Here is a 25,418-nt window from a genome sequence, read left to right as displayed (position 1 = left end):
TCATATATTAATATCAAATAATGTCTACATTTACATTTTCTACTTTAGGTGCTTATGTTTTTAATATGATACTGTGGTGTCAATGTCCAATAAGTATAGTAACTAATAATCATGACAAATTGATTACAACATTGAGCAAGAGATAGCACATTCATTGTTTTACAAATGAGGTTTGTAACACCACTTGCTGGGCAAAAGTCCCTAAGCCTGTAAGCCAAAGGGGTGTTATAGATAGTAACTCTTGAGACTAGAAACTAGTTCACCCTGATTTTTATGTTTTATTTTGGAACTTAAGTTACGTCGTTGAATAAAAAACTGAAAAGTAAAGCTAGAAAGCTGTCCAGAACTTTTGGCCCTACACTAGTTCCACGAGATTAAATAGGGAAGACAGGTAACCCGGTCCATGTGTTTATTTTGACGTTGAACATGTGGTCAGAGAACATATCCGGAAGTGTTACAGAACCTGAGATAAAGGGCAAGCTTTTTAATGAGTAGGTGTTGAGAGGAGAAAAATACCTCTAGCACACAAGGGAGGACTCCTGCGGTCTTTACAGCTCTTTGTGGCGGGCGCGGTCGAACTCAGCAGGTCTAGCCCTGCCCTCTAGTGGATTTAGGTGCGAGAGGACTTCGGTTTAGTCTCCTGTGCCCGGCTTACCAAAGCTTAACATCAACTGTCCATAGAAAAGTCACTTATTGGGGGGTCTGGGTGAGATGCTGAGCAAGTGAAAGGTTCAAATGGTAAAAGACATGGCCAGTGGCCGGAGGTAATTCCCGTTCTTCGGCTTCCGCCTCTGGACGCTGTTTCTAGTTGTTCCAACCTTTTAGGTTCCACACACTTGAAAAGGCTCAGTCCTCCCTGGAGCTCTGCGGCTGATCCTTGCCTTCTCTTTACACACAGGCACTTTAGCGAATCCCTTAGAGGGACAGAACTCTGGGAAGTCGCCCGCGATTGACCTGCTCTCGCAGTCAGCGCAAAGCAGCTGGGATAGCCGTCTGCAAGTGAGGGTGGGAAGCCCCAGTGAGAACACCAGAATCCCTCTGCGTTCGCCCCTTCCCTCGGACGTCCTCGCGTCACCTGCCGAGATTGTGACGGCCACCCCGACGGGAGGGGCTTCCCATGTCGCCTTTGTTGAGGGCGCTCAAATACCTTGGGGACGGGGAGCATGATCGTACCTGCCCGCTTGGCCCGTCCCCGCGGCTGCCTCTTGAGAATGCGTGGCCGAGGCTGGGAAGCGGATGGGTCTCTGACCCTCGCGCCCAGTGGGTGCGTAGAAACGGGCGGGCACCGTCCCCAGGGGTCTGCGAGGAACCTCCGCAGGGAAGGTAGGGCCGGAGCGGGGCTCTGGCCCGGCGTGTCCTCCTACGGGACTGGTCCGCATCCAACCAGAGCTTTTTCCGGGCGGGCGGCGCGGCCTTCGCTTCATTTCCGCCGTCTGCGCCTGTGCGTGCGAGTGCGCGTGCGCGCGCTCCCCTCACAGCGGAAGTAGTAGCGACAAAGCTCGGTCCGGGCGGGCCCGGGAGTGCGGGGCGCGCTGGGGCGGGGGGCGGCGGGGAGGGGCCGAGCGTAGGAGGCGGAGGCGGGGCAGACCTGCGCTCCCGAGTCTAGTCGGCCCGGCCGACCGTGACCGGTCCTCACACCTCCTCTCCCTTCCCCTCCCCGACCGCCCTCCGGTTCGCTCCTTCCTCACGCCGGGAGCAGGCTCCTGCCTGGCGCCGCCGCTCGGCGAGCCACTCCTCTTCGCCCCAGGCGCGCGGGGCGCTCCCGCGAGCCTCGCGGGTGAGTCCCCCGCAGCCCGGAGCAAGGGGGTGTGGGGTTTTGGGGGGCACCGGTGTTACCTATTTCCCCTAATTTCCAGAAACTTCCAGGTCCTGAGGGAGGGAGCGTCCCGAGGATACCACGGCTTGGGGGTGTCTCTCGGGCGCCGCCCCGCCGGCTTCAGCTGGGGGCGTGCGGGGGGTGCGCAGGCGATCTGGGGGCTCCCGACGTGGTGGCGGGGCGGGGGTCCCCCTCCTCGCCCTCTCTGTCGTCAGCGCCGCTTCTCCCGGTTTCTCTTGCAGATGCTGCTGCTAGGGGTGGTGGGAGCAGCCGTGGGACGTGTGGCCGGGAGAGGGGGTGACAGCCTGGGATTCCGGGGGCTTCTCTTCCTTGTCCTCCTCTCCTCTCTATTCCCAGTGTGGCGCGGCTGACACTAAAGACTTGTAGCCATCAACCCAAGTGCAGTTTCGATGGAAAATGAAGGTAAAGGCCCCTGGTAGACGGGTTGCGACGCGGAGTTGAGGGTGTGGTGGTTTGCTTTTAAGTTGCCTTTCTTTTTCCACCGTTTTATTTTCCTGATTTAATTTTTTCCTTTGCGAAGTATACAAAGAATTGCTTTCTTCTCGTATTAGCTTTTATTTTGGTAACACAGGGAATTTCGGAAATGAAGGTACTGTGGACTACTGAGCTTTATTCTGCTTTCCGGAGAAAGCCGCCGCTGTCTTTAGCTTAGGGAATGGAAGGGAAGTTTTCATTTCAGATAGCATCTGTGCTTGTTTAAATAGCTGTTTGAAAGGAATCACTCGAGAGGAAGTGGAAATGGAGAGGGAAGGGAATGGACTGCATCTCTGTATATTTGCATGTCTAGCCTTGATGATGGTATGTGACCAGATTAGTTTATAAGAAAGGAAACAATTTTTTATTATTGCAGATTTGTTTTTTAGTTCAGAAAAAATAACTTTGAATTTAACAGAATGTTATGAGGTGATTTCCTTGCTTAAAGTTCTTCCGTATTTCAAAACATCATTTAGGAGGTTGACAGTGGAACTTGTTTGTCCACTGTATACTTTGGACCACTAAATTATCGTTCACATGTTACTTGATTCCTTTGGTCTCATTAAAATATTTAATGTTTTTCATTACACAGCGCTGGTTATTTTCCAAAAGCGTTGAACAACTCAATATTATTTTCTCTCCTGAAACAGCCACATTTATTCTGTGGACTGACTTCTGACTTGTGTGTGATAATCTTTCTCCCCCCCCTCCCCCTCCTGGTCTGCAAGATGCTATGAAAGGTACTTAAAAATTACATTTGTCTTCTTGTATCTTTTGGTTTTTAAAATCTGTAAGTGGTACAGAGGAGCTGGAATGGGGTTTATGGGTTGCTTTCTCACCTGTTTTTCCATTTTTTTGAGAATGTAAGCTCAGTTGTCCTAAGTAGAACTGGTAGTTTTAGGATAGATGTTTCTTATGTGCATAACTTGTTTCGCTGCCTGAGACCCTGGGGTATGTAGGAAATATAAGAGGCATGATTATATTGCTCAGTTTTACTCTACATGGATAATTGGTGGAAGACATTTTCTGAAACACTTAAGTATGTAACTGCAGAGGAGTTATACCACCTAATTGGGTCTTTAGAAACAGCATTTAACAGCAGTAATGTTTTTGTCTGGTATTAAGGAAAAATCACTTTTCTGAGGCTTTTCCTTCTTTGTCTTGGTTTACAGATTTCAGAAAGACAAATCCTTACTATGTGCCAGAAACATCTAAATGCAAAGAATATTAAATGCATTCATATACTTGTTTCTTGGTAGTTGTATCTTAAATAACATCAGTAACTTCTGCTTTCAGAGTGTTGCCAGATTTAAGAGAGTAGTCTAGGTGTATTCTTAGAGTTGCTTTTGTTTCTTGATCTCTAAGAAAAAGGAGCATGACGAATAAAGCTGACTCTCATATTGTCTCTTGACGTGAGAGGGAGTGATGGTGAGATGGGAGCATGGTGCATGCTTGTGTCTGACTGAGTTTGTATTATTTGGCCTCATAGTAATATACAGTTCTCAACAGCTTGCAGGGGTTTTCTGCCTGTAATAATCTAGAGGCCTTTTTTGTCAGCTTCTCATTACTATAACATGTTTTCTTTTCTCATATTTAAACAGCTTTAAGAAGAATTTGCATATAACCTAGAATTTTCAGTGGACTATTTTGAAATACATAGAGTATTATTGCTTTTCTTTTTATAGTTAGATTCTCCTTTGACATGATATATTAATATCTTGGGAGTGTGGAAAAACAATGTATTCAAACCATGCCTTAACCACTAAAAGTTTTGTGACTGAAGCAAATTACAGTTGACTCTTGAACAATGTGGAGTTTAGGGGCACCACCTCCCCCATTTGAAAATGTACTATAAATTTTGACTCCCCCAGAACTACTAATAGCTTACTGTTGACTGGAAGCTATACAATAATTGATAATAAAGTCAACATATCCTTTGTATATGTATTATATACTATATTCTTACAAGAAAGTAAGCCAGAGAAAAAATGTTAAGAAAATTGTAAGAAGAAAATACATTTATTGTACTGTAAAAAATCTTGATGTAAGTAAATCAGCACAGTTCAAACCTGTGTTCAATGGTTAACCTCACCTTCCTTAGTCTTTGTTGTTTCCTCATCTATAAATTGGGATTGCTGATACTTAGTCTACATAGTTAAGAGGGTGAAATCAGAAACTAGGGAGAGAGGAAGGAGTTTAAGATCATGTGCTGTGAAGCCTGGCAACCTGATTTGAATGCCAGATCCTCACTTAGCATAATTTGGCTTTTTTTGCTTCAGCTTTTTCATCTATAAAATAAGGGTATTGATAGAGCCTACCATATGAGGTTTTGTTTTTTTTTTTAACATTTTATTTGAGAGAGAGAAAGAGAAAGGGAGCACGGGATGGGGGCAGAGAGAGAGGAAGTATCAGACTCCTTGCCAGGCAGAGAACCAGATCCCAGGACTCTGGGATCACGACCCGAGCCAAAGGCGGATGCTTTAACCAACTGAGCCACGCAGGCACCCCCCATGTGAGATTGTTAAAAGCATTTAGATGTTTCTGGCACATAGTAAGTGCTCAATAAATGCTTATTATAAATAGCCTAACTCAGTGTTTGCATACTATTATGCCATCTGGCGTTAATGCTTTGATAGCTGAATATTGAAAGGAGGAACAGTTGTGGCCAAAATGCTCTGTATGAATTTGCTATTATTAGGGAATGGGTGAGTCAAGTATAGAATTTTCTCTACTGTTACGGTTCTAATTCTATAGAGAAAGTCGGGGCTCCAGCAAGAAACCAGAGGCCAGTGTGGAAGGAGACAGGTTTGGATTTGAATCCTGACAGGTAACTTTTTCCTCTCCTAGAAAAATCTGATGAGTTACTGTGCTTCTAAGTTTTCCCATCTGTAAATGAGATAATGCCCTCTTGGAGGTTTGATGTGAGGAATAAATGAAGCCTGGTATGTGAAGTGCCCAGAATGATGGTTAACACATGGTTAGCATGCATTAGTGATTGAGTGATTACTACTGTTCCCCAGAAAGATACTACTCTAGTAGGTAAATAGATGAATTACATCTCTAGGTACATAACAGGGTAGAATTGATAGTAGCTCCCAGGGGCATTAGCATGAAGGTTCTTAGGTAGTGTGCCGAGTCTATAATGGTTGTTAGAGGGAATGACTTCATCCTTGTGATTCCTTTCAACAGTGGTGGTAATTTTCTTTGTCACTTCAGTTTCAATTCTTCTGGACCTTTCTCCCATGTCTCACTTAAACTTATCAGCAGAGCTTACCCAGTTTTTAGCCTTAGCCTCCAGGATACCTTTTGAATATTTCCTGCCAGTCATAGGAAGTATGTGAAGTATTAATTTCCTGCAGTTGCAGGGATTGGTCCTAGACATCCCTTTGTGGAACTCCTTTTGCATGTTTGGAGCTCCTTTTTGCTTGTTTATTTTGAATTTGGGTACCACCTGGGAATCTGAGATGTACAAGTAAATGGCTCTTTACCTGATTTTTAAAAAATTAATTAATTGTACTTAAAGGGTTGGTTTATTAGAAAGGTATTTCTAGCTGGAGAATTTTGCAGATAGTTTTTTCTTCCCAGTAATTTTTTTTTTTTCCTCCTTTGGAATAAATTTGGCCTTTCTCATAGAAAAATATGAATTTAATGTACCTGAAACTGATAGAGCTTTAAATATTTCTTTTCCTTCTTTCTTTCTTTTTAAAATTTATTTGACAGAGACAGTGAGAGAGGGAACACAAGCAGGGGGAGTTCGAGAGGGAGAAGCAGGCTTCTTGCAGAGCAGGAAGCACAGTGTGAGGAGCGAGCCCGATGCGGGGCTCGATCCAAGGACCCTGGGATCATGACCTGAGGGGAAGGCAGAGACATAACCACTGAGCCACCCAGGCACCCCGAGCTTTAAATATTTGACTAGTGGATAAAAATAATAATCTTCAAGATTTCTGGACATGTTTAATTTATAGTTATAGGCAGGGCTAATAGGTCCAGAATAAATTCCCCTGATCTCTTTGGATAGAATTTGGAAATGATAGTATGTTTATTTACACTTTCCTTTAAAAATAGTTTCTTGGTCAGATTGTTAATCATCTAAGAATGTCTCAAGAAAAGATTACATATTAGGATAAGGATAGTTGGAGGAACTGTAAGTAAAACAGATGAGAAACCACCTTAATTGCCTTCCTTTGACTAGAAATTGGAAGCCAGATTATAAAAATATTTTGTATTTTGAGGTGTGGAAGACGTATTTTGTTTGCACTTTTGTCAATAAAGTAGTATTCTTAGTATTTCGAGTTGAAACTGAAAGATTATGTATGTAATAGCATCTTATAAAATGTAACTTCACCTAGAGGAAGGATGCTGCAGAGATTATTTGTAAGTAATAGCTTTCTACAGTTGAATCCCAGATACTTGATTTGTCTTAATGTTATCTTATTTAATGGCAGCAGAATCAAACTGTTAAATGAAGCAGTGTTGATCAAAATAAGTCTCCTAGGAACACACCCCTTGGGGCTCAAGGCTGATTTTCTTTTGAGATCTCGCTTAACTATAATATGTTTTACTAGGTTCTATTTTATTTTAAAGCTGGAAAGAGGGGCACCTGGGTGGCTCAGTGGGTTGGGGCCTCTGCCTTCAGCTCGGGTCATGATCCCGGGGTCCTGGGATCGAGCCCCGCGTCGGGCTCTCTGCTCAGCGGGGAGCCTGCTTCCCCCTTCTCTCTGTCTGCCTCTCTGCCTACTTGTGATCTCTCTCTCTCTGTCAAATAAATAAATAAATCTTTAAAAAAAAAAGCTGGAAAGAATACCATAGCTTGATGATAAAGTTAGCTGGTGTGAATTTAAAATTACATAGTTGTTACATGTAACATCTTAACTCTTTTTTTTTTTTTTTTTTTTTTTAAAGATTTTATTTATTTATTTGACAGAGAGAGATACAAGTAGGCAGAGAGGCAGGCAGAGAGAGTGAGAGGGAAGCAGGCTCCCTGCCGAGCAGAGAGCCCGATGCGGGACTCGATCCCAGGACCCCGAGATCATGACCTGAGCCGAAGGCAGCGGCTTAAACCACTGAGCCACCCAGGCGCCCCACATCTTAACTCTTAAGGGTCAGTTCAGAAGATCCTCCAATATTTACTTTGTTAAAAGACACATTCTTTTTAGAGTGACTTCAGGCGTCAGTTGTGACAAGATTATCTTTGTGATTTTCATGTGGACAAGTGTTGGTAAAAGGCAGTAAAGTAAAAACTGATTGGGTGAGCTCTGATTAATGCCATGATGTTGTACAGGAAAATATTTCTCTGAAACAGAAATGTCAGGCTAAATTGATGCATTTCCTTTTGAATTTTTATGGCTTGTATTTATATGCATTTGTTAATTATGTCTTCCATCTTCAAGGTTTTAAGTTACTGTTGGCAAAAGCATAAATCTTGGAATTACAAGGAAATTCCTCAAATCGTGTTGAATGAACTTAGGCTAAATTTACTGGATACATTTAGAAAAAATTGGAATGAAATGATACCAGGTATATCCAGAAAGAAAGTAATAGTGTCGATCAAAAGTAGCACCAGGATGGCTGTAATTGGACGTCTAATTGAACTTCAATTCCTGCTTTTTCTTTCTGCTTCAGATAATAGAGAATATGTGAATTGCAATTATTAAATATTCCTCTTAACTATAGTTGCTTAATTAAGGCTTTTTGGCTTGACTTTTGATTTTTTCATAAAGATGTTGTCCTAAACAGGATATGCATATGTCTTTATTCCTTCTGAAAACTCTGAGACATGGAAACATCCTTGTAGAAATTATTTTCATTATTTATTTGAAGAACTCAACAAAGTTGGAATAGCAGTAGGATCCTAACACTAAATATATCTGCCACTTTATAGGAAAACTCAGGAATGATAACAGAAGCAGAAATATTTAGGATGTCACTCATCATAATTTTCTTGAATATTTTTTAAAACTGGGAAGTATAAATTAAAACTTTGGACTAGGTTGTGAATTTCAGATACTGGATTTAAAGTTTTCTTGATTGGGGAGTCTTAAAAGGATAAAGCATATCCTAAGGATCATTAATAAAATAGAATTATGTTCCCTGCCAAAGGGACAGATAAACTTTAAAACAGGTCCTGGATTTCCTCTTATCTTAAATTATAGCCTTTCATTTGCAGTATAAATAAATTAGCCCCTTGGTGCTGCATATTCATATATGTTGGGAATATATCTTTATTGCCTTTGCAGTTATTTCATTAGATTTTGTTTGACCATCTCTTTGAGACTTTTCTTAGTGGAATGTTTGCATTACCTACCTTCATCTGGATTTATATATTGGGAGAGGCAGAAAGGTTAGTTGGATCAAATTTTCTTTGTGAATCTCCCCTTTTCTGTTGAATGTCAGTTGTACATTACCTAAGAGCAGGCAAAAGCTGTTCATGGCACAAGTGTCAGAAACAGCACACAAGCTACTTTTTAATGGCATGCAAACTAATCTCTGCTATGTCCTTTTCTTCATGTTTGTCAGGGTTGCTATTTACTGAGAGTTAACATCTGACTGAAAGTGTCAGTGATCATGGGTGCCTGGGTGGCTCAGTGGGTTAAGTGTCCGCCTCTTGATTTAGGCTCAGATCATGATCTCTCAGTGTCCTGAGATTGATAACCTGTATGAGGCTCTGTGCTGGGCGTGGAGTCTGCTTAGGATTCTCTCCTCTGCCCCTCCCATGCATACATGCGTGCACATGCTTGCTTGCTTGCTCTCTCTGTCTCTCCAAAAAAAAAAAGGAGGAAAAAAAGAAAAGTATTAGTGATCTGGTGGAAAATTCCAGTTTCTTTTCCTACTCCAGAAGAAGAGGATGTGGTCTTTGCCCACCACTGTTTGAGGTCTGCCAGTCCCTACCCTAGAAGTTGGTATTCAGTTATGGCATCTTTACGAATACCCTTCATTTCTTTGAGGAACCAAAGGAGATTAGTTCTTTCTGATTTTTTTCCGTTCCAGGAAGAAGGAGAGGAGATGAGCTTGTAGCTATCTTAGAAGGATGGGAATGGGGGAGAGGGGATGGTTGAAAGAGGCAATTTACTCTTAGGAAAACCCAGCAGAACTTGGGTTGTAATTAGATTTAGGAAATGAAGGGGGAAGTTTGAGTCAGAATGACTACAAGCTGTTACACCAGCATAAGTGGGTGAGTAGAGATACCACTGGCTAGTTGGAGGAGTTAGCTGAGTTGGGGACAGGCCAAGCAGAGTATGTTGAAGGTCAGACTGTAATGGCTTGCATGTCATAGGTCTGTGTATGGAGGGAGGTTTTAAAATTGAACACCAATTGGTGTGTAGAATTCAAAGTGAGCTCTTGAGGGCAAAGACCCTCAGTTGTCCCTAATTAATTTTGATTAGCATTTGGAATGTTGCTATTGTCCATTGAATGAAAATGCTGGCTTCTTCACTTTAACTTACTGGTTCTCACGTAGGGGTGACTTTGCCTTCCAGGGACATTTGGCAATGTCTAGAGATATTTTAGTTAAAACTAGTAGGCTGCTGCTGGCGTCCAGTGAGTAGAGGCGAGGGATGCTCCTAAACATCCTACCGTATACAAGACAGCCCCTTCCCCTTCATCCTCCAACAAGGAATTAACTGGCCCCAAATGTTAAGGGTGCTGAATTGGAGAAACATTGTCCTAACCAAGGGCCAAGAAGTTAACTTCTCTAAGCCTTGGTTTCCTCACTTGTTAAGGGATGATGATGTATTCTACTTCAAGCTTCTTAGGATTAAATAGGGCAAGGTGTGTATGTTCTTGACATGAAAGGGCTGCTCAGCAAATGCCAATTTCCCTTTCCTTGGTTGATGACTATGAGGAAATTATTTTTTTCATTTGTCTGTTAAACTCTGATTTTAAGGCTTCACATATTTTTCTGAGAGTTGAGTAGAATGCCCAGGAAAGCTATAGTGGTTTTATAATATTAATGATTCTGTCATAGGTGCATCACATTATGATTTTGGGTTTTGAGTATTTCATGATTTGTAATTAGCAGTAGGTAAAAATGTTAAAATATGGATTAAATGTTTTACCTACTAATCAGTGAGGTTAAACTCATAATTTTACTTGCTGTGAGATCTTTTACTGTTTGAAAGCAATTTTACCGTTCTTTGAAATCAAGACTGAAGTATTGTGAATTCTTTCGGAAAATGCCAGACCTGTGTCTGTAACGTCCTTTCCTTTTGTATCCATCGACAAAAATTTCAAGTAGACTCTTCTTTGGAGTCAGAACTCTTCCTTAGACTCACTTAATAAGGTCTTCATTAGGTAGTTTTCTTTTACTTAAGAAAGTATTTTTTTACTCTTTTGTGAAGTGTAGAAATTACCACCGGCTCTTTCACTCATGCTAGGGTCAGGACACATATATTTTCAATTTTAATATAAGGACCATAACCTTGAACATGTATTCTAGCCATAGCCGTAGTGTTTAGTAATGTGTTTACATGTACATAGTTTTGTCCCATTCTCATTTTTATGGAGTTCTTTGTTGCTTCCTCTTTTTGGAAAAGATTGGTTTAATCTCCCTATACTTTAATACCCCCAATTACAACATGAGATTAATAGATCAAGGTGTTTGAGTTTAGTGAACTATTTACTGGATTCTTACTAGTATTTCTTTTATTAATAGTGGAATTTATAAATAACATTCTTCCTATTTCTTGTATTTAACCAAGATGATTTAAACATACCATTCATTAGTTGGTCAGAAAAATTAATTAACTTGAGGAAAACCATTTAAAATGGAAGATGTGTATAAGTGATAATAGAGTACATTTTGTGGTAGCAAAGAAATTTTCATTCAGCTTAAACCTGTAGGGTTCAAAGTTGGTAGCTTTTGATGATATAAATTGTATCTGACCACAAGTTGCTTTTAAGGCTTACATGGTTCTCTCTTGTACTTGTAGACATTTAGATCAGTTAAGTACAGGGTGTGAAGGATGCTGCATTGTGTCTTTGATTTCATAGGGGTTTGGTTGCCATAGCCTGTAAAAGTAATCCTATCAGTTAACTCCTATGTGAAAGGAATGCCATTGGACAAATGGAGGAACTAGGAGAAGGAATGAAGGAATGTACCATATGTTTGTGTAGTCAAATTACCGGCTAGTCCAACTTTTTTTTTTTTTTTAACTCTGATATTACTACTAAAATAATTGTTGCTAGCTGAAAGCTTTACAAAACAGCTCCATGTTTAATGTATGGTAATAACATTGGACAGATTTTTTAAAATATGTAGATGATATGATATCCTGTCCCTCGTCTTTGTACTGAATTTGTCTCAGGACTTGGAATAATTTCTACAAACTGATTTATCAGTAAATGGAGTACTGTATCCACCTTTTAACTTAATAAAACAACCAACCAACCAAAAAAAAAAAAAAGCCAAATTTTTTCCAGGTGTAATTGCTTAACTGTTGTTAAAGTGTTGTTTAATTTCTAATTACAGAAGAAAGATATGCTGTACTTCAGAGGTGTTTCTAAAAATCTTTAAACTTTTAAACTGAAGTAATTTCAGACTTACGTTAAAGGTGCAAAATTTGTATAAAGAGTTCTCATAAACCCTTTTCGTGATCTCCCTAATGTTAAAATCTTATACAATCATAGTACAATGGTGAAAACCAAGAAATTCACATTTATAAGTTCTCCTTTTTCTGACCTGGGATCCTGTTCTGGATTCCACCTTGCATTTAGCTTATATTTTCTTAGTTTCCTTCCCTCTATTCTCTGGTCTTTTTAAAATTTTTCATGATCTTGACACTTGTGAAGAATACTGGTCAGTTATTTCTTAAGAACGTCCCTCAAAAAAATGAAATAAGATAAAACCAGAGAAGGAGACAAACCATTAATCTCAGGAAACAAACTGAGAGTTGCTGGAGGGGAGGAGGGGTAGGAGGAATGGGGTGACTGGGTGATGGACATGGGAAGGGTATATGCTATGGTGAGTGCTGTGAATTGTGTAGGACTGATGAAGCACAGAGCTGTACCCCTGAAACAAATAATACATTATATGTTAATTTTTAAAAAGTCCCTCAATTGGATTTGTCTGATTTATGCTCATGATTAGTATGACTTATGCCCCGTCATGTTAACTATGATTAAGGTTAAGGTGGTGTCTGCCAGGTTTTTCTACTTTAAAGTTACCGGTTTTTCTTTTGTAATGAATAATTAATGTAATTTCTTTAGTAATCATTCCTTTGTAATTAATACTTTCCTTTGGTGGGGAGGTACTTTGAAGCTGCAGATGTCTTTCTTGTCATCATACATTTCACAGGCCAGTTTTTGCATCTATCAATGATTCTTGCTGGTCGCCGTTAACTTTTGTGGTGTTTGCTTAATGATGATTTTGTTTCTTTTGTTCCTTCTGTATTAACTGGATTTCTGTTAAGGAAGAATTGTCCCTTTTCCTCCATTTGTTAGTTATCCAATTGTTTATTTATATGAATTTATAGACATTTATTTTACTGTTTAGGTTAAAATTTAGTAATTTGTTGCTCAAATCATTCCATCTTTGGTTATTGAGAACATTTTCAAATTTGCTCCTTTGTCCTTTCTATAAAGCCCCCATCATTTTGTGACTTCCAATATACTTTCTGGAACCACAAGATGTTTTAGATGCATCTCTGTTTTTCCTCTTTATACCAGCCACATACACAATCAGTCATTCCAAGGAAGGCATGTTCATTTTATTGGAGAACGGTATCTAGAAACCAGGATCTGAGTGTCATCTGTGCTCAGTACAATCGGGTACTATTGTTTCTTGGTTTAGAGTTAGCAAATAGATATATTGTAATATATATATACATGTATTTTTTTTTCCTTAACTATGCATCTATATAAAACGAAAATCATGAACTCAGGATTCATTCTAGAGTTTTTCCCCTTTGCCTTCTTCAAATGTGAGAAATTTGGTTCTTATCCACAGTATATTTACGTAACGTGTGTAGTCATAGTACATACACACACCAGTAGTTTCATAATTGCTAACCTATATCCCTGTGAGAAACACATTTAAAAACTAGAGTATATTTGTCTTTAGCTTTACAGTACACAGTCAAAATCTATTTTCCAAAGTTGTTTAGGGTAGTTCTGGTTTTCCCTGTTTCTGTATGCTTATGTTATTCATTTATAATGAAATAATGTGTATTTATGAACTGTTTGCCATTAGGATCTTCCCATATCATGTTTGGTTTTAGTTTCTAAATCTTTTTGAAGTAAATGGTGGCCTTATCCCTCCTCCATTTTTCTTTAGAGAAGATCTGTTCTACAGGCACTGGACTTGCTTAGAGTTAGGTACAGCTGTAATTGTTTTGGCTGATAGTTCACTTGAAAGGAGTTGTGCTCTGGTAATCATTCTCTTGGGCTTGCTCCCTTGGTTCCTTAGTTACAGCTTTCATTTCTGCATTTTCTCCATTTAGGGATTTATTCTATCTGTGGTCCCACAAGTGCTTGAAATCAGTCTTCAAGTAAATCTTTGTTCTGGATGCATAGTTTTACACCCAAAGTCAGTGACAGGCTGGCAGATCCTGTCATTTATTGGTTTTTGTTTTTGAGATATAGTTTACATACCATAAAATTTGCCATTTTAAAGTGCATAGTTCTGTGGATTTAATACTAATCCACAGATGATCAGTGGAGAGATGATCATGCTCTCCACTGATCAAGGAGCCTCAAACTAATTCCAGAACATTTCCATCACCCCAAAAAGAAACCCCTTACACATTAGCAAACACTTTTTGTTCTCTCCTTTCTCCAGCCCTTGACAGCTGCTAATCCACTTTTTGTGTCTATGGATTTGCCTATTCTAGATATTTCATGTAAATGGAATCGTGAATATGTGACCTTTTTTGTCTGACTTCTTTCACTTCAGCATGTTTTCAATATTTGTCCATTTATAGACTGTATCATTTAATTTTTTTTTTTGTTGAATAGTATTCCATTGTATGGATATACCACATTCATCAATTCATAGACATTGGGCTATTTCTACTTTTTGGCTATTCTGAATAATACTGCTGTATTCATGTATGAGTTTTTGTTTTGTTTTGTTTTAAAGATTTTATTTATTCATTTGACAGAGAGAGAGTGCACATACAGGGGGATGGCAGGCAGAGGGAAAGGGAGAAGCATGCTTTCCACTAAGCAGGGAGCCTGATATGGGACTTGATCCCAGGACTCTGGGATCATGACCCAAGCTGAAGGCAGACACCCAACCGACTGAGCCACCCAGGCACCCATGTATGAGTTTTTGTGTGAATACATGTTTTCAGTCCTTTGGGTATATATTTTGTGTGTGTGTGTGTGTGTGTGTGTGTATACATATACATATACATGTACATATATATATACATACACATAGTGGAAGTGCTAGGTTATAAGATAATGCTATGTTTAATGTAGGGAGGAACTCCCACAGAAGTTGAACCATTTTTCATTCCCATCAGCAGTGTATGAGGGTTCCAATTAATTTCTCCACATCCTCTCCAACATTTGTTATTTCTCTCTCTTTTTTTTTTTTTTTTAATAATTGCTATTCTGAGGGGTATGAAATGGTATCATGTTCTGGTTTTGATTTATATTTTCTTTTTTTTAAAGATTTTATTTATTTACTTGACAGACAGAGATCTCAAGTAGGCAGAGGGGCAGGCAGAGAGAGAGGGGGAAGCTGGCTCCCCGCCGAGCAGAGAGCCTGATGCGGGGCTCGATCCCGGGAACCTGGGATCATGACCTGAGCGGAAGGCAGAGGCCTTAACCTACTGAGCCACCCACGCACCCCTTGATTTATATTTTTTTGATGATTGATGATATCAAGCATCTTTTCAGGTGCTTATTGGTCACGTGCATATCTTTGGAGAAATGTTTAATGCAACCTTTTGTCCCTTTTGTAATTTTGTTATTTGCAAATTTAACTTTTTTAAAGATTTTAATTGTCAGAGAGAGAGACAGAGAGAGAGCACTCACGCATAAGCAGGGGTAGCCGCAGGCAGAGGGAGAAGCAGGCTCTCCACTGATCAAGGAACCTAATGCAGTACTTGATCCCAAGATCCTGGGATCATGACCTGAGCTGAAGGCAGAATCTTAACTGTTATTTGCATTTTGTATTGTTGGTGTATAAGATTCTATACATATTCTGGGTACTGGTTAGGACTATCTTTTTTTTTTTTCTCTTTTTAAGTTTCATTTATTAAAGTAATTTCTACTTCCCATGTGGAGCTCAAACTCATGACCCTGAGATCAAGAGTCACATGCTCCTCCAAGTGAGCCAGCTAAGCACCCCCTGAATAGAAGTATATCTTATACCTACATCCGCAGAAGCATACAAAAAGTTTATGCGTGGGTGTTTACTATAGTGGTTATGATACCCTCATCAGACATATGATTTGCAAATATTTCTTCCATTCTACAGGTTGTCTTTTCATTTTCTTTTTCCTTTTTTTAAAAATTTTTATTGTCTTTTCATTTTCTTGATGTTGTCTTTTGGACTACAAACTTCTAAAAGTTTGATCAAGTCCGGTTTGTCTAATTTTTTCTTTTGTTGTTTATGCGTTAGGTTTATATCTAAGAACTGCCTGATATATGGTGACAGAGATCTATTTTTTTTCCTAAGAATTTTATAGTTTAGCTTTCACACTTGATCCACTTTGAGTTAGTATTTGTATATGGAGTGAGGTGACTGTCCAGTTTTGTTCTTTTGCATGAAATAGCCAGATGAATTGTGTTGGCACTTTTGTTAAAAATCAATTGACTGTAACTATGGGTTTGTTTCTAGACTCTTGAGTTCTGTTCCATTGGTCTGTATGTCCTGATGCCATAACCACACTGGATAACCATGGCTTTTATAGTTAAGTTTTGAAACTGGGGAGTAAAAGTCCACCAACTTTGTCCTTTTTTAAGATTTTTTTTGTTGTTGTTTATTCTGAGTCCCCTGCATTTTTATATGAATTTTAGAATTGGTTTGCCCAAGTCTATTAAAAAAAAGGCAGTTGTAATTTTCACAGAGAATGCATTGAAGTCATTGTACTTGGAGGATCTAATATTTCTATATAGGTACAAACATAAGATGTTTTTGAATATTTGGCTGTTAGTTTATTTTAGGTAATGTACAACATGGCTTTAAAAGTTGGAATGGTCTTATTTTATTACTGCCTTCTTCGCCCTCCTCAGGGAATAACGTAGTGGGGGAAAAGATATATTATTCAATACATGGTACAGGGACATTTAGCTGACTTTTAGGAAAAAATGTAAAGGTGGAAGGAGAAAGGCTTTTTAAAAAACTAGCATGAAATAGAATTTCAAAACCATAAAAAAGTTGAAATACGTGATCATGTAAAATTTAAAAAGACAGTAAAAAAGAGATGCAAATCAATGATAAAAACAGTTGAAACAAGTGACAAGGGTACCTGCATGGCTCAGTGGGCTGAGCCTCTACCTTCAGCTCAGGTCATGATCTCAGGGTCCTGGGATCGAGTCCCGCATCGGGCGCTCTGCTCAGCAGGGAGCCTGCCTCCCTCTCTCTGCCTGCCTCTCTGCCTACTTGTGATCTCTCTGTCAAATAAAAAAATAAATCTTAAAAACAATAAAGGAAATGAAACAAGTGACAAAGGCTGCTTTCCTACAGAAGGCTCTTTAAAAATCTCTAAGAAATAGGCAATAACTTGTAGGAAAAAGGACATGAACAAGTGTTTCACAGAAGTTGCAGATTGCCAGAAGATACATGACAAGGTGCTTGACCTCAGTAATGAAGAAATGTGAATTTAAATAACTATTTTCTACTCATAAAATTGCCAAAGATTTAACAATATGATGATGCTTACTCCTGGCTAGATTGCAGGGAAAATAGAAGCTCCTGACTGTTGTTGGGAGTTCACTTGACACCGTCCTTTTGGAGAAGAATTTAGCAAAGCTGCCAGAATAAAAAATACACCCAACAAGTCTGTGTCCGGGAATGCATCTTCTACCTGTACCTGCATGAGCATACAGAGAGATTTGTACAGAGATTTTTATTACAGCAACATTTATAAAAACAAAAGTTGGGAATAACCCAAATGTCTGTCATCAAGAGGACTAGTTAAATAGAGGTACTACCATATAGTGAAATGTCTGTGAGCCATTAAAAAACAATGAGACCCCTGATTTCAAACTAATCCAGAACTATAGTAGTCAGAATAGTATGATACTGGTATGAAAAGAGACACAAATCACTGGCACAGAATAGCGTCTAGAAATAAACACATGCTCATGTGGTCAATTAATCTATAACAGAGGCGGCAAGAATATACAATGGGTACAGTCTTTTAAACAGTCTTCCCAGTGGTTGGGAAAACTGGGCAGCTACATGCCAAAGAACCTATCTCATACCATATACAAAAATAAATTCCAAGTGTATTGAAGACTTGAATGTAAAACTTGAAACCATAAAACTCTTAGAAAAAAATAGGAAAAAATATATAGGGAGCAAGCTTTTTGACATTGGTTGTAGTATTTTCTTAGGCTCGTCTCAGATAAAGGTAACAAAAACTGAAGTAAATATGTGGGATTACATCAAATTATAAGGCTTTTACACAGTGAAGGAGATGAACAGAATGGGAAGGCAGCCTTTTATGTGGGAGAAGATCCTTGTAAATCGTACTAGCAATAACGGGTTAATATCCACAATATATAAAAAGTTAACACAGCTTTATATTAAAAAAACTCAAACCAACCTGATTAGAAAATAGGCAGAGGACATGAAGAAACATTTTTCCAAAGAAGACATACAGATGGCCAACAGGCACAGGAAAAGATACTCAATATCACTAATCATCAGGGAAATGCAAATCAAAACTACAATGAGAGATCACTTCACACCTATTAGATTGGCTATTATCAAAAAGACAAAATGACAAGTATTAGCAGGGATATGGAGAAAAGGGAACCCTCATGCACTGTTTTTGGGAATGTAAATTGGTGCAGCCACTGTGAAAAACTATGGAGGTTCCTCAGAAAATTAAAAATGGAACTACCATATGACTCAGCAATTCCAGTTATGGGTGTATGAAGAAAAGGAAAACACTAATTTGAAGAGATATATGCACCCCCTGTGTTTACAGTTGTGAAAATGTGGAAGCAGCCACAGTGTCCATTAGTTGATCAGTGGATGGAGAGGTGTGTGTGTGTGTGTACACAGCATAGAGAATACAGTCAGTAATATTTTAATAACTTTGTATCGTGACATGGTACTGACTTATCTTTGGGATCATTTCTTACTATATAAAAATATCAAATTACTATGTACACCTGAAACTAATAGGATATTGTGTATCAGTTATACTTCAATTAAAAAAAAATAAGGTAGATCAGTATGTGTGGTGGAACAGAATGAGGTCCAAGATGTATTGAGTGAAAAAAACCCCAAATTACAGTTTTGTTTTGTTTTTTTTTAAAGATTTTATTTATTTATTTGACAGAGAGAGATCACAAGTAGGCAGAGAGGCAGGCAGAGAGAGAATGAGAGGGAAGCAGGCTCCCCGTGGAGCAGAGAGCCCGATGCGGGACTCGATCCCAGGACCCTGAGATCATGACCTGAGCCGAAGGCAGCGGCTTAAACCACTGAGCCACCCAGGCGCCCCCAAATTACAGTTATATAGTCCTATTTCTGATTAAAAACAAAACAAAAACCAAAAACTTGTAACATCCCTGTAGAAAATAGCTAGCAATATATAGAAATAGCTAGCAGAGATTACTTTTGGGCAGTTGGACTAGGGAGGTGGACTTGTTACATTAAACCTTCTTATTGCTTGACTCTAAAAGTGAGCAGGATTTCATTTTTAAAAAATCATTAAAAATGACTTAGTGTAATTAAAAATACTCTATTTAGGAATAAGAGATTTTTTCCCCCTGCCAAGTTGAATATTTTTTGTATGGTTTCTGCTGGTTTCCAGAGGTAAATGCATTTTTAAAATTTGTATTACTCTAATGAAAATGGGTTAGAATTAGTTTTTGGATACAAATGTTCAGTAGCATTTAGAACCTTCTCTCTCATTTCCAAGCATTATAGGTATGGAAGAGAAATATGATTTATAATTGTGATTTGGGATTGTGTTAGTTTTTAATTTGTCAAATAAGGATTATTTAAGTGCTTGTCTACATTGGAGCCTGATTGTATTACTGTTGTTTTGAGTCCATGTTCTGCAACTTACAGTTCAGTGTGGAAGATAACCATTTTGTGTTATCTTGCTTGACAGAGGTTGCTTATTCATGTCAGAAACTTTAGTACTGCAGACAGTGAGGAAGCAGTGGTATCATTCTGCACTCTGCCAGACCATTTCTATATCACAGTTCAAGGGTCCAACTTCCCACCCTGGATAAAAATCACCAATAGTGTCTCCTAGTAAGTTTTCTGTGATTGGAAACTATACTTTTGTGTTTTGATACTGGTTGTGCCCTTCATATAGGCAGGATATTGTTTTATATAACAGTCAAACTATTTGAAGGTACCTCATATTCATGACTTATTTAGAAACTTAGTGCAATCCAATTAATGGTCATGCACTGCCCTTTGTAATTCTCTTCCCTAAACCAAGTTGTCATCACTTATTCCAACAATCTTCGTTAAGATCTCATTTCCAGAAATGTCACTGTATAAGTTACACTTTAGCAGATCCTAGTGATGCTCTAACGTGAATATGGGATCCTCAAAGTGTAGTTGGATTATACAGTACTCTGGAGCCATTACTCACGTGGTCTAATTCAGTTTAAGAAGATGTCTACATTTTTAGCAATAGGATTACACTAAGAATAATTTTATAGCTCTTTAAGTGGTGTATTAGGTCAACCCAACATACGTAATTTTCTGAACTGTTATTTTAGAGTTTTATTATCTGGTACTTTAATAGTTGTATTTTGAGATTTGGTTTTCACATCTATAATAAAGTATATATATGCTTTTGCAAATGTGAAGGTAGTGGTATATTGCCTGTACTCATTGGTCCAACCTGATAACCTTATTTGAATTATGAAGCGAGGTTGCTGCCTTGCTCCAGCTTTAAGTTGATGTCATCTTGGGTAAGCGTGCTTCTTAGATATTTGTCTGAGGTAATGATCAGATACTAAACAGGATAGAGCCTAGTGGCACATGCGTACTAAGTTATTAATATTGTTGGTTCTTCTAGCCAGAGGTCTAGCTATGTTTTTAGTTTAGCCCATGTGTTTTTATTTGGGTCCTGTGGCAGAATTTATAAAATATTTGTTGGTATTAGAAGACTGTACAATCTTAATATTCTAGCCTTGTAAGAAATTCTTAGACACAGACTGGTGTCTTTTTAAATGGTGGCTATTTTCTCCTTTTTACAATTTCCAAAAACTTCTGCAGTTTCCAAGATTTCAGGGTGTGTGAGTGAGGGGGAAGGGATGAGGGTGAGCAGCTTCTTTGCACCAAGGTTGTTTTTTGTAAAAAAAACTTATAGATTTAAAAAAAACCCCTCAGCTTTACTGAGGTACACATTCAGAGACCATATAGTTCTTGCACTTAAGGTATACAGTTCAGTGGTTTTTAGTATTTTACATTATTAATTTTTTAAGAATTATAAAATATATATAATATAAAATTTGCCATTTTAACCAGTTCTAAGTATACAATTCTGTGTCATTAAATACATTCACAGTACTTTCCCATCACCTCAACTGAAACTTTGTACCTGTTAAACACTAACTCCTTATTCTCCAGTTTTCCCAGTCCCTGGTAAGCTCTAGTCTATTTTCTGTCTCTGTGAATTTGCCTATTCTAAGCTCATCATACAAGTGGGATTTGTGACTAGCTTATTTCACTTAATATAATGTCCTCAAAGTTCATCTATATTGCAGCATACTAATTTCCTTCCCTTTTTAAGCCTGACTGAGAAGTAGGGGCTTCTGTCATTTTGCTATGCCCTGTAGCTTTTTTGTCCCTTAATTCCAGCATTAATTACCTTTTGTTTTAAGTTGTTTTTTTGTAGTGAAATACTTAAGGTCCCATCTCATTGCCTTTCGTGTATAGCCTATAGTTATTTTCTTTCTGGTTGTCCTGAGGATCGCGTTTAAGAACCTAAAGTCATAATGCTCTTATTTGGATTTATACCAATTTCACTTCATTAGCATATACAAATTCTCCTTTGTATCTCCACCCTCTTTTCAGTTGCTGCTGTCTCCAAATTACATTTTATACAATGTATGTCCAAAAACATAATTTTTTTTAAAAGATTTTATTTATTTATTTGACAGAGACCACAAGCAGGCAGAGAGGCAGGCAGAGAGAGAGGGGGAAGCAGGCTCCCTGCTGAGCAGAGAGCCCGATGTGGGGCTCGATCCCAGGACCCTGGGATCATGACCTGAGCCAAAGGCAGAGGCTTAACCCACTGAGCCCCACAGGAGACCCCAAAAACATAATTTAAAAAATATGCTAGTGTCTAAAATCATGAAGGAAACAAAATTTGGAGTTACAAAGGTTAACAATAATACTAGCTTTTAGACTAATAACTTTTTTTGAAGAAAACTAGAAAAAAATTTTTACTGAAAGGAAAAGGTAGAAATATGTCCTCCTTGTATTCAGCCAGTGAGTACAAATTAGAAAATTGGTATGTTATCTAATAATTGTTTTTTTAAAATTATTTGTCCCTTAAATCATGTAGAAAACAAAAAATTGTATTATAAACCAAAGTTAAAATAGCACTAGTTTTGTAATTACCTATGTATTTGCCTTTACTGAGATTTTTATTCTTAAAATTACTGTTTAGTGTCATGCCTCTGAAGTTTCTGATGAGAAATCCGATTATCTTATTGATGACTCCTTGTATATGACAAGTAGCTTCTCTTGCTGCTTTCAAGATTCTTTGTCTTTGGTTTTTGAATAATGTGTCTCTGTATGGATCTCTGTGAGTTCATTGTATTTGGAGTTCATCGAATGTCTTAGATGTTTATATTTGTGATTGATCAAATTTGGGAAGTTTTTGGCTGTTACATTTTCACATATTCTCTGTGCCCTTTCTCTCTCTGTTCTCTTTCTGGGAGTCCCGTAATGGTCTGTATTGGTCTTTTGATGGTGTCCTTCAGGTCCCTTATGCTCTGTTCACTTTTCTTCAGTCTTTATTCTTTCTGTTTCTCACATTTTAAATTTCCATTGTCATATCTTCAAGGTCACTGTTTCTTTATTCTGCCTGTTCAAATGAGTCATATCCTTCTAGTGAATTTTTTATTTCAGTTATTGTACTTTTCAGCTCAGAATTTATTTCTGGTTTTTTTTTTAGGTTTTATATCTTCTTATTGTTCATATGTTGTTTTCTTCTCCACATCTTCAGTTTTTGAGTATCTTTAAGATCGTTGTTTTAAGGTTTTTTTTTTAAGATTTTATTTATTTATTTGAGAGAGAGAGGAGAGAGAAAGCATGAGGAGAGAGGTCAGTGGGAAAAGCAGACTGCCTGCTGAGCAGGGAGCCTGATGTGGGACTTGATCCTGAACCGAAAGCAGTCGCCCAACCAGCTAAGCCACCCAGGCGCCCCGTTGTTTTAAGTCTTTAATAGTTCCCCCATTAAGCCCTTTTTAGGGACAGTTTCTGTTTATTTTTTCCTTTGATATACCATACTTTTCTGTTTCTTTGTATGTCTTGTGATTTTGTTGTTGTTGAAAACTGGATATGTGACTCTAATAATATAGTAACTCTGGAAATCAGATTCTGTACTCTTCCACAGTTTTTTTTGTTTGTTTGTTTTGTTTGTTTTGTTTTGGCTACTTTTATGTCAGTGATCAGCCTGAGGTGTAAATTTAAGGTCTTCTCAGGTCTCTTCTGAGCCTGTGCATTTCCCTGGGCATTCACAGCGACTTTTTTTTTTTTTTTTTAATAAAATCTTTATCATTTTTTTTTAATTTTACTTATTTATTTTGACAGAGAGAGATCACAAGTAGGCAGAGAGGCAGTCAGAGAGAGAGAGGGAAGCAGGCTCCCTGCCGAGCAGAGAGCCCGATGTGGGACTCGATCCCAGGACCCTGAGATCATGACCTGAGCTGAAGGCAGCGGCTTAAACCACTGAGCCACCCAGGCGCCCCTCACAGCGACTTTTAATTACTTCCAAATATGCAGTTATTTTTAAATGTTGTCTTCCTTTAGTTCTTAAAAGGTGAAAGGAGAAAAATGAATGGGGGAAAAGAATGGTTGCTGGCACTTTAAATCCTCTGGAAGTCAGTTCAGCTGGAGGAGGAGAGGTTTGCAACAACGTGGCTGAGGTAGAAAGGCAATTGCTGGCCAGTTGCTAGCGGAGCTGCCTCTTTGTGCCTCTGTGGTCATGATTAAGCAATCAGGGATCATAGCACAGAGATCCCAGTATTTGGAGAACAGGTGCTTTTTGCTTACCCTGGTTTTGTGCAAGTTCTCCAGGAATATGTGCACAGCTGCCTGCCGGGGGTTAGGAGATGGGTGGTGGGGGGGTGGGGTGGGGTGGGTGTGTGTGTGTGTGTGTGTGTGTGTGTGTGTGTGTGTGTGTGCGCGCGCGCGCGCTTGTGCAGGATGAGTAGCTGCTATTGTGTAAGCTGAAGTGGACTGAAATAAATTGCAGTTTACTGTTGAAGTTTTGAGGAAGTTGTGAGCCTTTCATGGATTCTTGTATTCTAAAATAGTTACATCAGAGATGTTTTGCCAGCATGTTGGTTATCTAGGTGGGGAGATAGATTCCTCCTTGTTTCCTACTCCACCATTCATCTTTCCAGAACCCCTGTTCGATTTTAAATCTTGTTTCACCGTAGTAAAATTAGTCCTCTAAAGCTGATTTACTTTGGAATTTGTGGGTTATCTGATTAATTTAAATATAGTGTAGTCATTGAGAAAGAGGTCTTTTGGGGTGCATTGTTGGCTCAGTCAGTGGAACATGTGGCTTGATCTTGGGGTCATGAGTTCACACCCCACATGTGCGTCCTGCTTACTTAAAAAAAAGTGAGGGCTTTCAAGTTAGACATTGATTTAGTTCCTGGCTGTACCACTTACCAATTTTGTCTTGGGCAATTACTTCTACAGCTTTTAGTTTCCTTATTTACAAAATGGGAAAAATACTGACCCTTTTTACAAGAGTTTTCTGAGGGTTGAATGAAATAATAGAAGTACTCAGGATCACCACTGGTGCTTAGCAAGTGAGAAATGTAAATCTCCCATCTCTTCCTCTTAGGACTAATTGTCCTTTTCCTGTTATACCTCCTCAAACTATAGTGATAACATATACTACCAGTATGTGGATTCCAGAGCTTTAGACATTTACACCATGTTTCTTGTGGATCTTTTAAAAACAAATAGCTCATCTTTTTAAATGAAAGCGCTCCATGTAAGTTTCATAACTAATTTTACAACTAAAAATCTATTCAAATTACTGATTCATGCATTGATACATATTCAAATTATTTTTGGCATTTTGGGCTTAATAGTGTCATTTTTGGGTATCTTTGATTATAATTTAAGACTAGAATTGAGACAAGGAATTAAAAATATGCTTGTGAGTTACTAATGAAGTGATACAAATTACATTTTATGGAGATAGATACTGAGGAATAAATAGCTTGCTGGACTAAGTGATTTTTTGATTGCTCTTTTCCCTTCCACCTCTCTTCTTCTTTTTTTTTTAAGTTTTTATTTATTATTTTAGAGAGAGAGAGTGCACCAGTGAGTAAGCAGAGGGATAGAGGGGGAGGTAGAAGGACAAATAGATTCTGGGCTGAGCGGAGAGGGAGAGCCCAAAATCCGGCTTAATCTCAGGACCCTGAGATCATGACCTGATCTGAAATCAAGTAGGACATTTAACTGACTGTCACCCAGCTGCCCCACTGCCTCTCTTCTTCATGAGAACATATATTTCCAATAGAAAGAAGCCGAGTTGTTTATAAGCAAGTATCAGAACCATGCAAGTATTCTGCCATTATGTATAATACAGAGCAAATAGAGAATATACATTCAAGTGAAAGTACTTGGATCATTGCATCTTCCTTTGACTCATTAATTACTTTGGATGACAGGAGGGTTTTTTTCCCCCAAGTAGAAATTAGGAAAGGGATTTAAGTATGAACTTATTGGAATTAATTCCCAGTTGTATGAATGTATAGT

The 25,418-nt window shown here is 38.6% G+C and overlaps 1 protein-coding gene across 5 annotated transcripts in view; it reads left to right on the top strand.

The window, feature by feature from the left end:
- ATP2C1 (ATPase secretory pathway Ca2+ transporting 1) overlaps nucleotides 1-25,418 on the top strand; it is a 174,271-nt gene that overhangs the window by 33,429 nt on the left and 115,424 nt on the right. The window contains exons 1-2 of one of the 5 annotated variants that reach the window (XM_046002710.1): nucleotides 1,541-1,777; nucleotides 2,059-2,239. The exons of 2 other annotated variants lie outside the window; for them this stretch is intronic. Coding sequence is in view for 1 of the 3 variants with exons in the window: in XM_046002709.1 (XP_045858665.1) it covers nucleotides 2,234-2,239 (6 nt within the window). In the remaining 2 variants the exon portion in view is untranslated. Of the gene's footprint in view, nucleotides 1-1,540; nucleotides 1,778-2,058; nucleotides 2,240-25,418 lie in introns of those variants that run through there. 2 more of the 5 variants (XM_046002709.1, XM_046002711.1) reach the window with 2 other exon arrangements.

The sequence above is a fragment of the Meles meles genome, chromosome 4, assembly GCF_922984935.1.
Source record: "Meles meles chromosome 4, mMelMel3.1 paternal haplotype, whole genome shotgun sequence".
NCBI classification, from domain to species: Eukaryota; Metazoa; Chordata; class Mammalia; order Carnivora; family Mustelidae; genus Meles; species Meles meles.
This window is presented reverse-complemented; position numbering and strand designations above follow the sequence as displayed.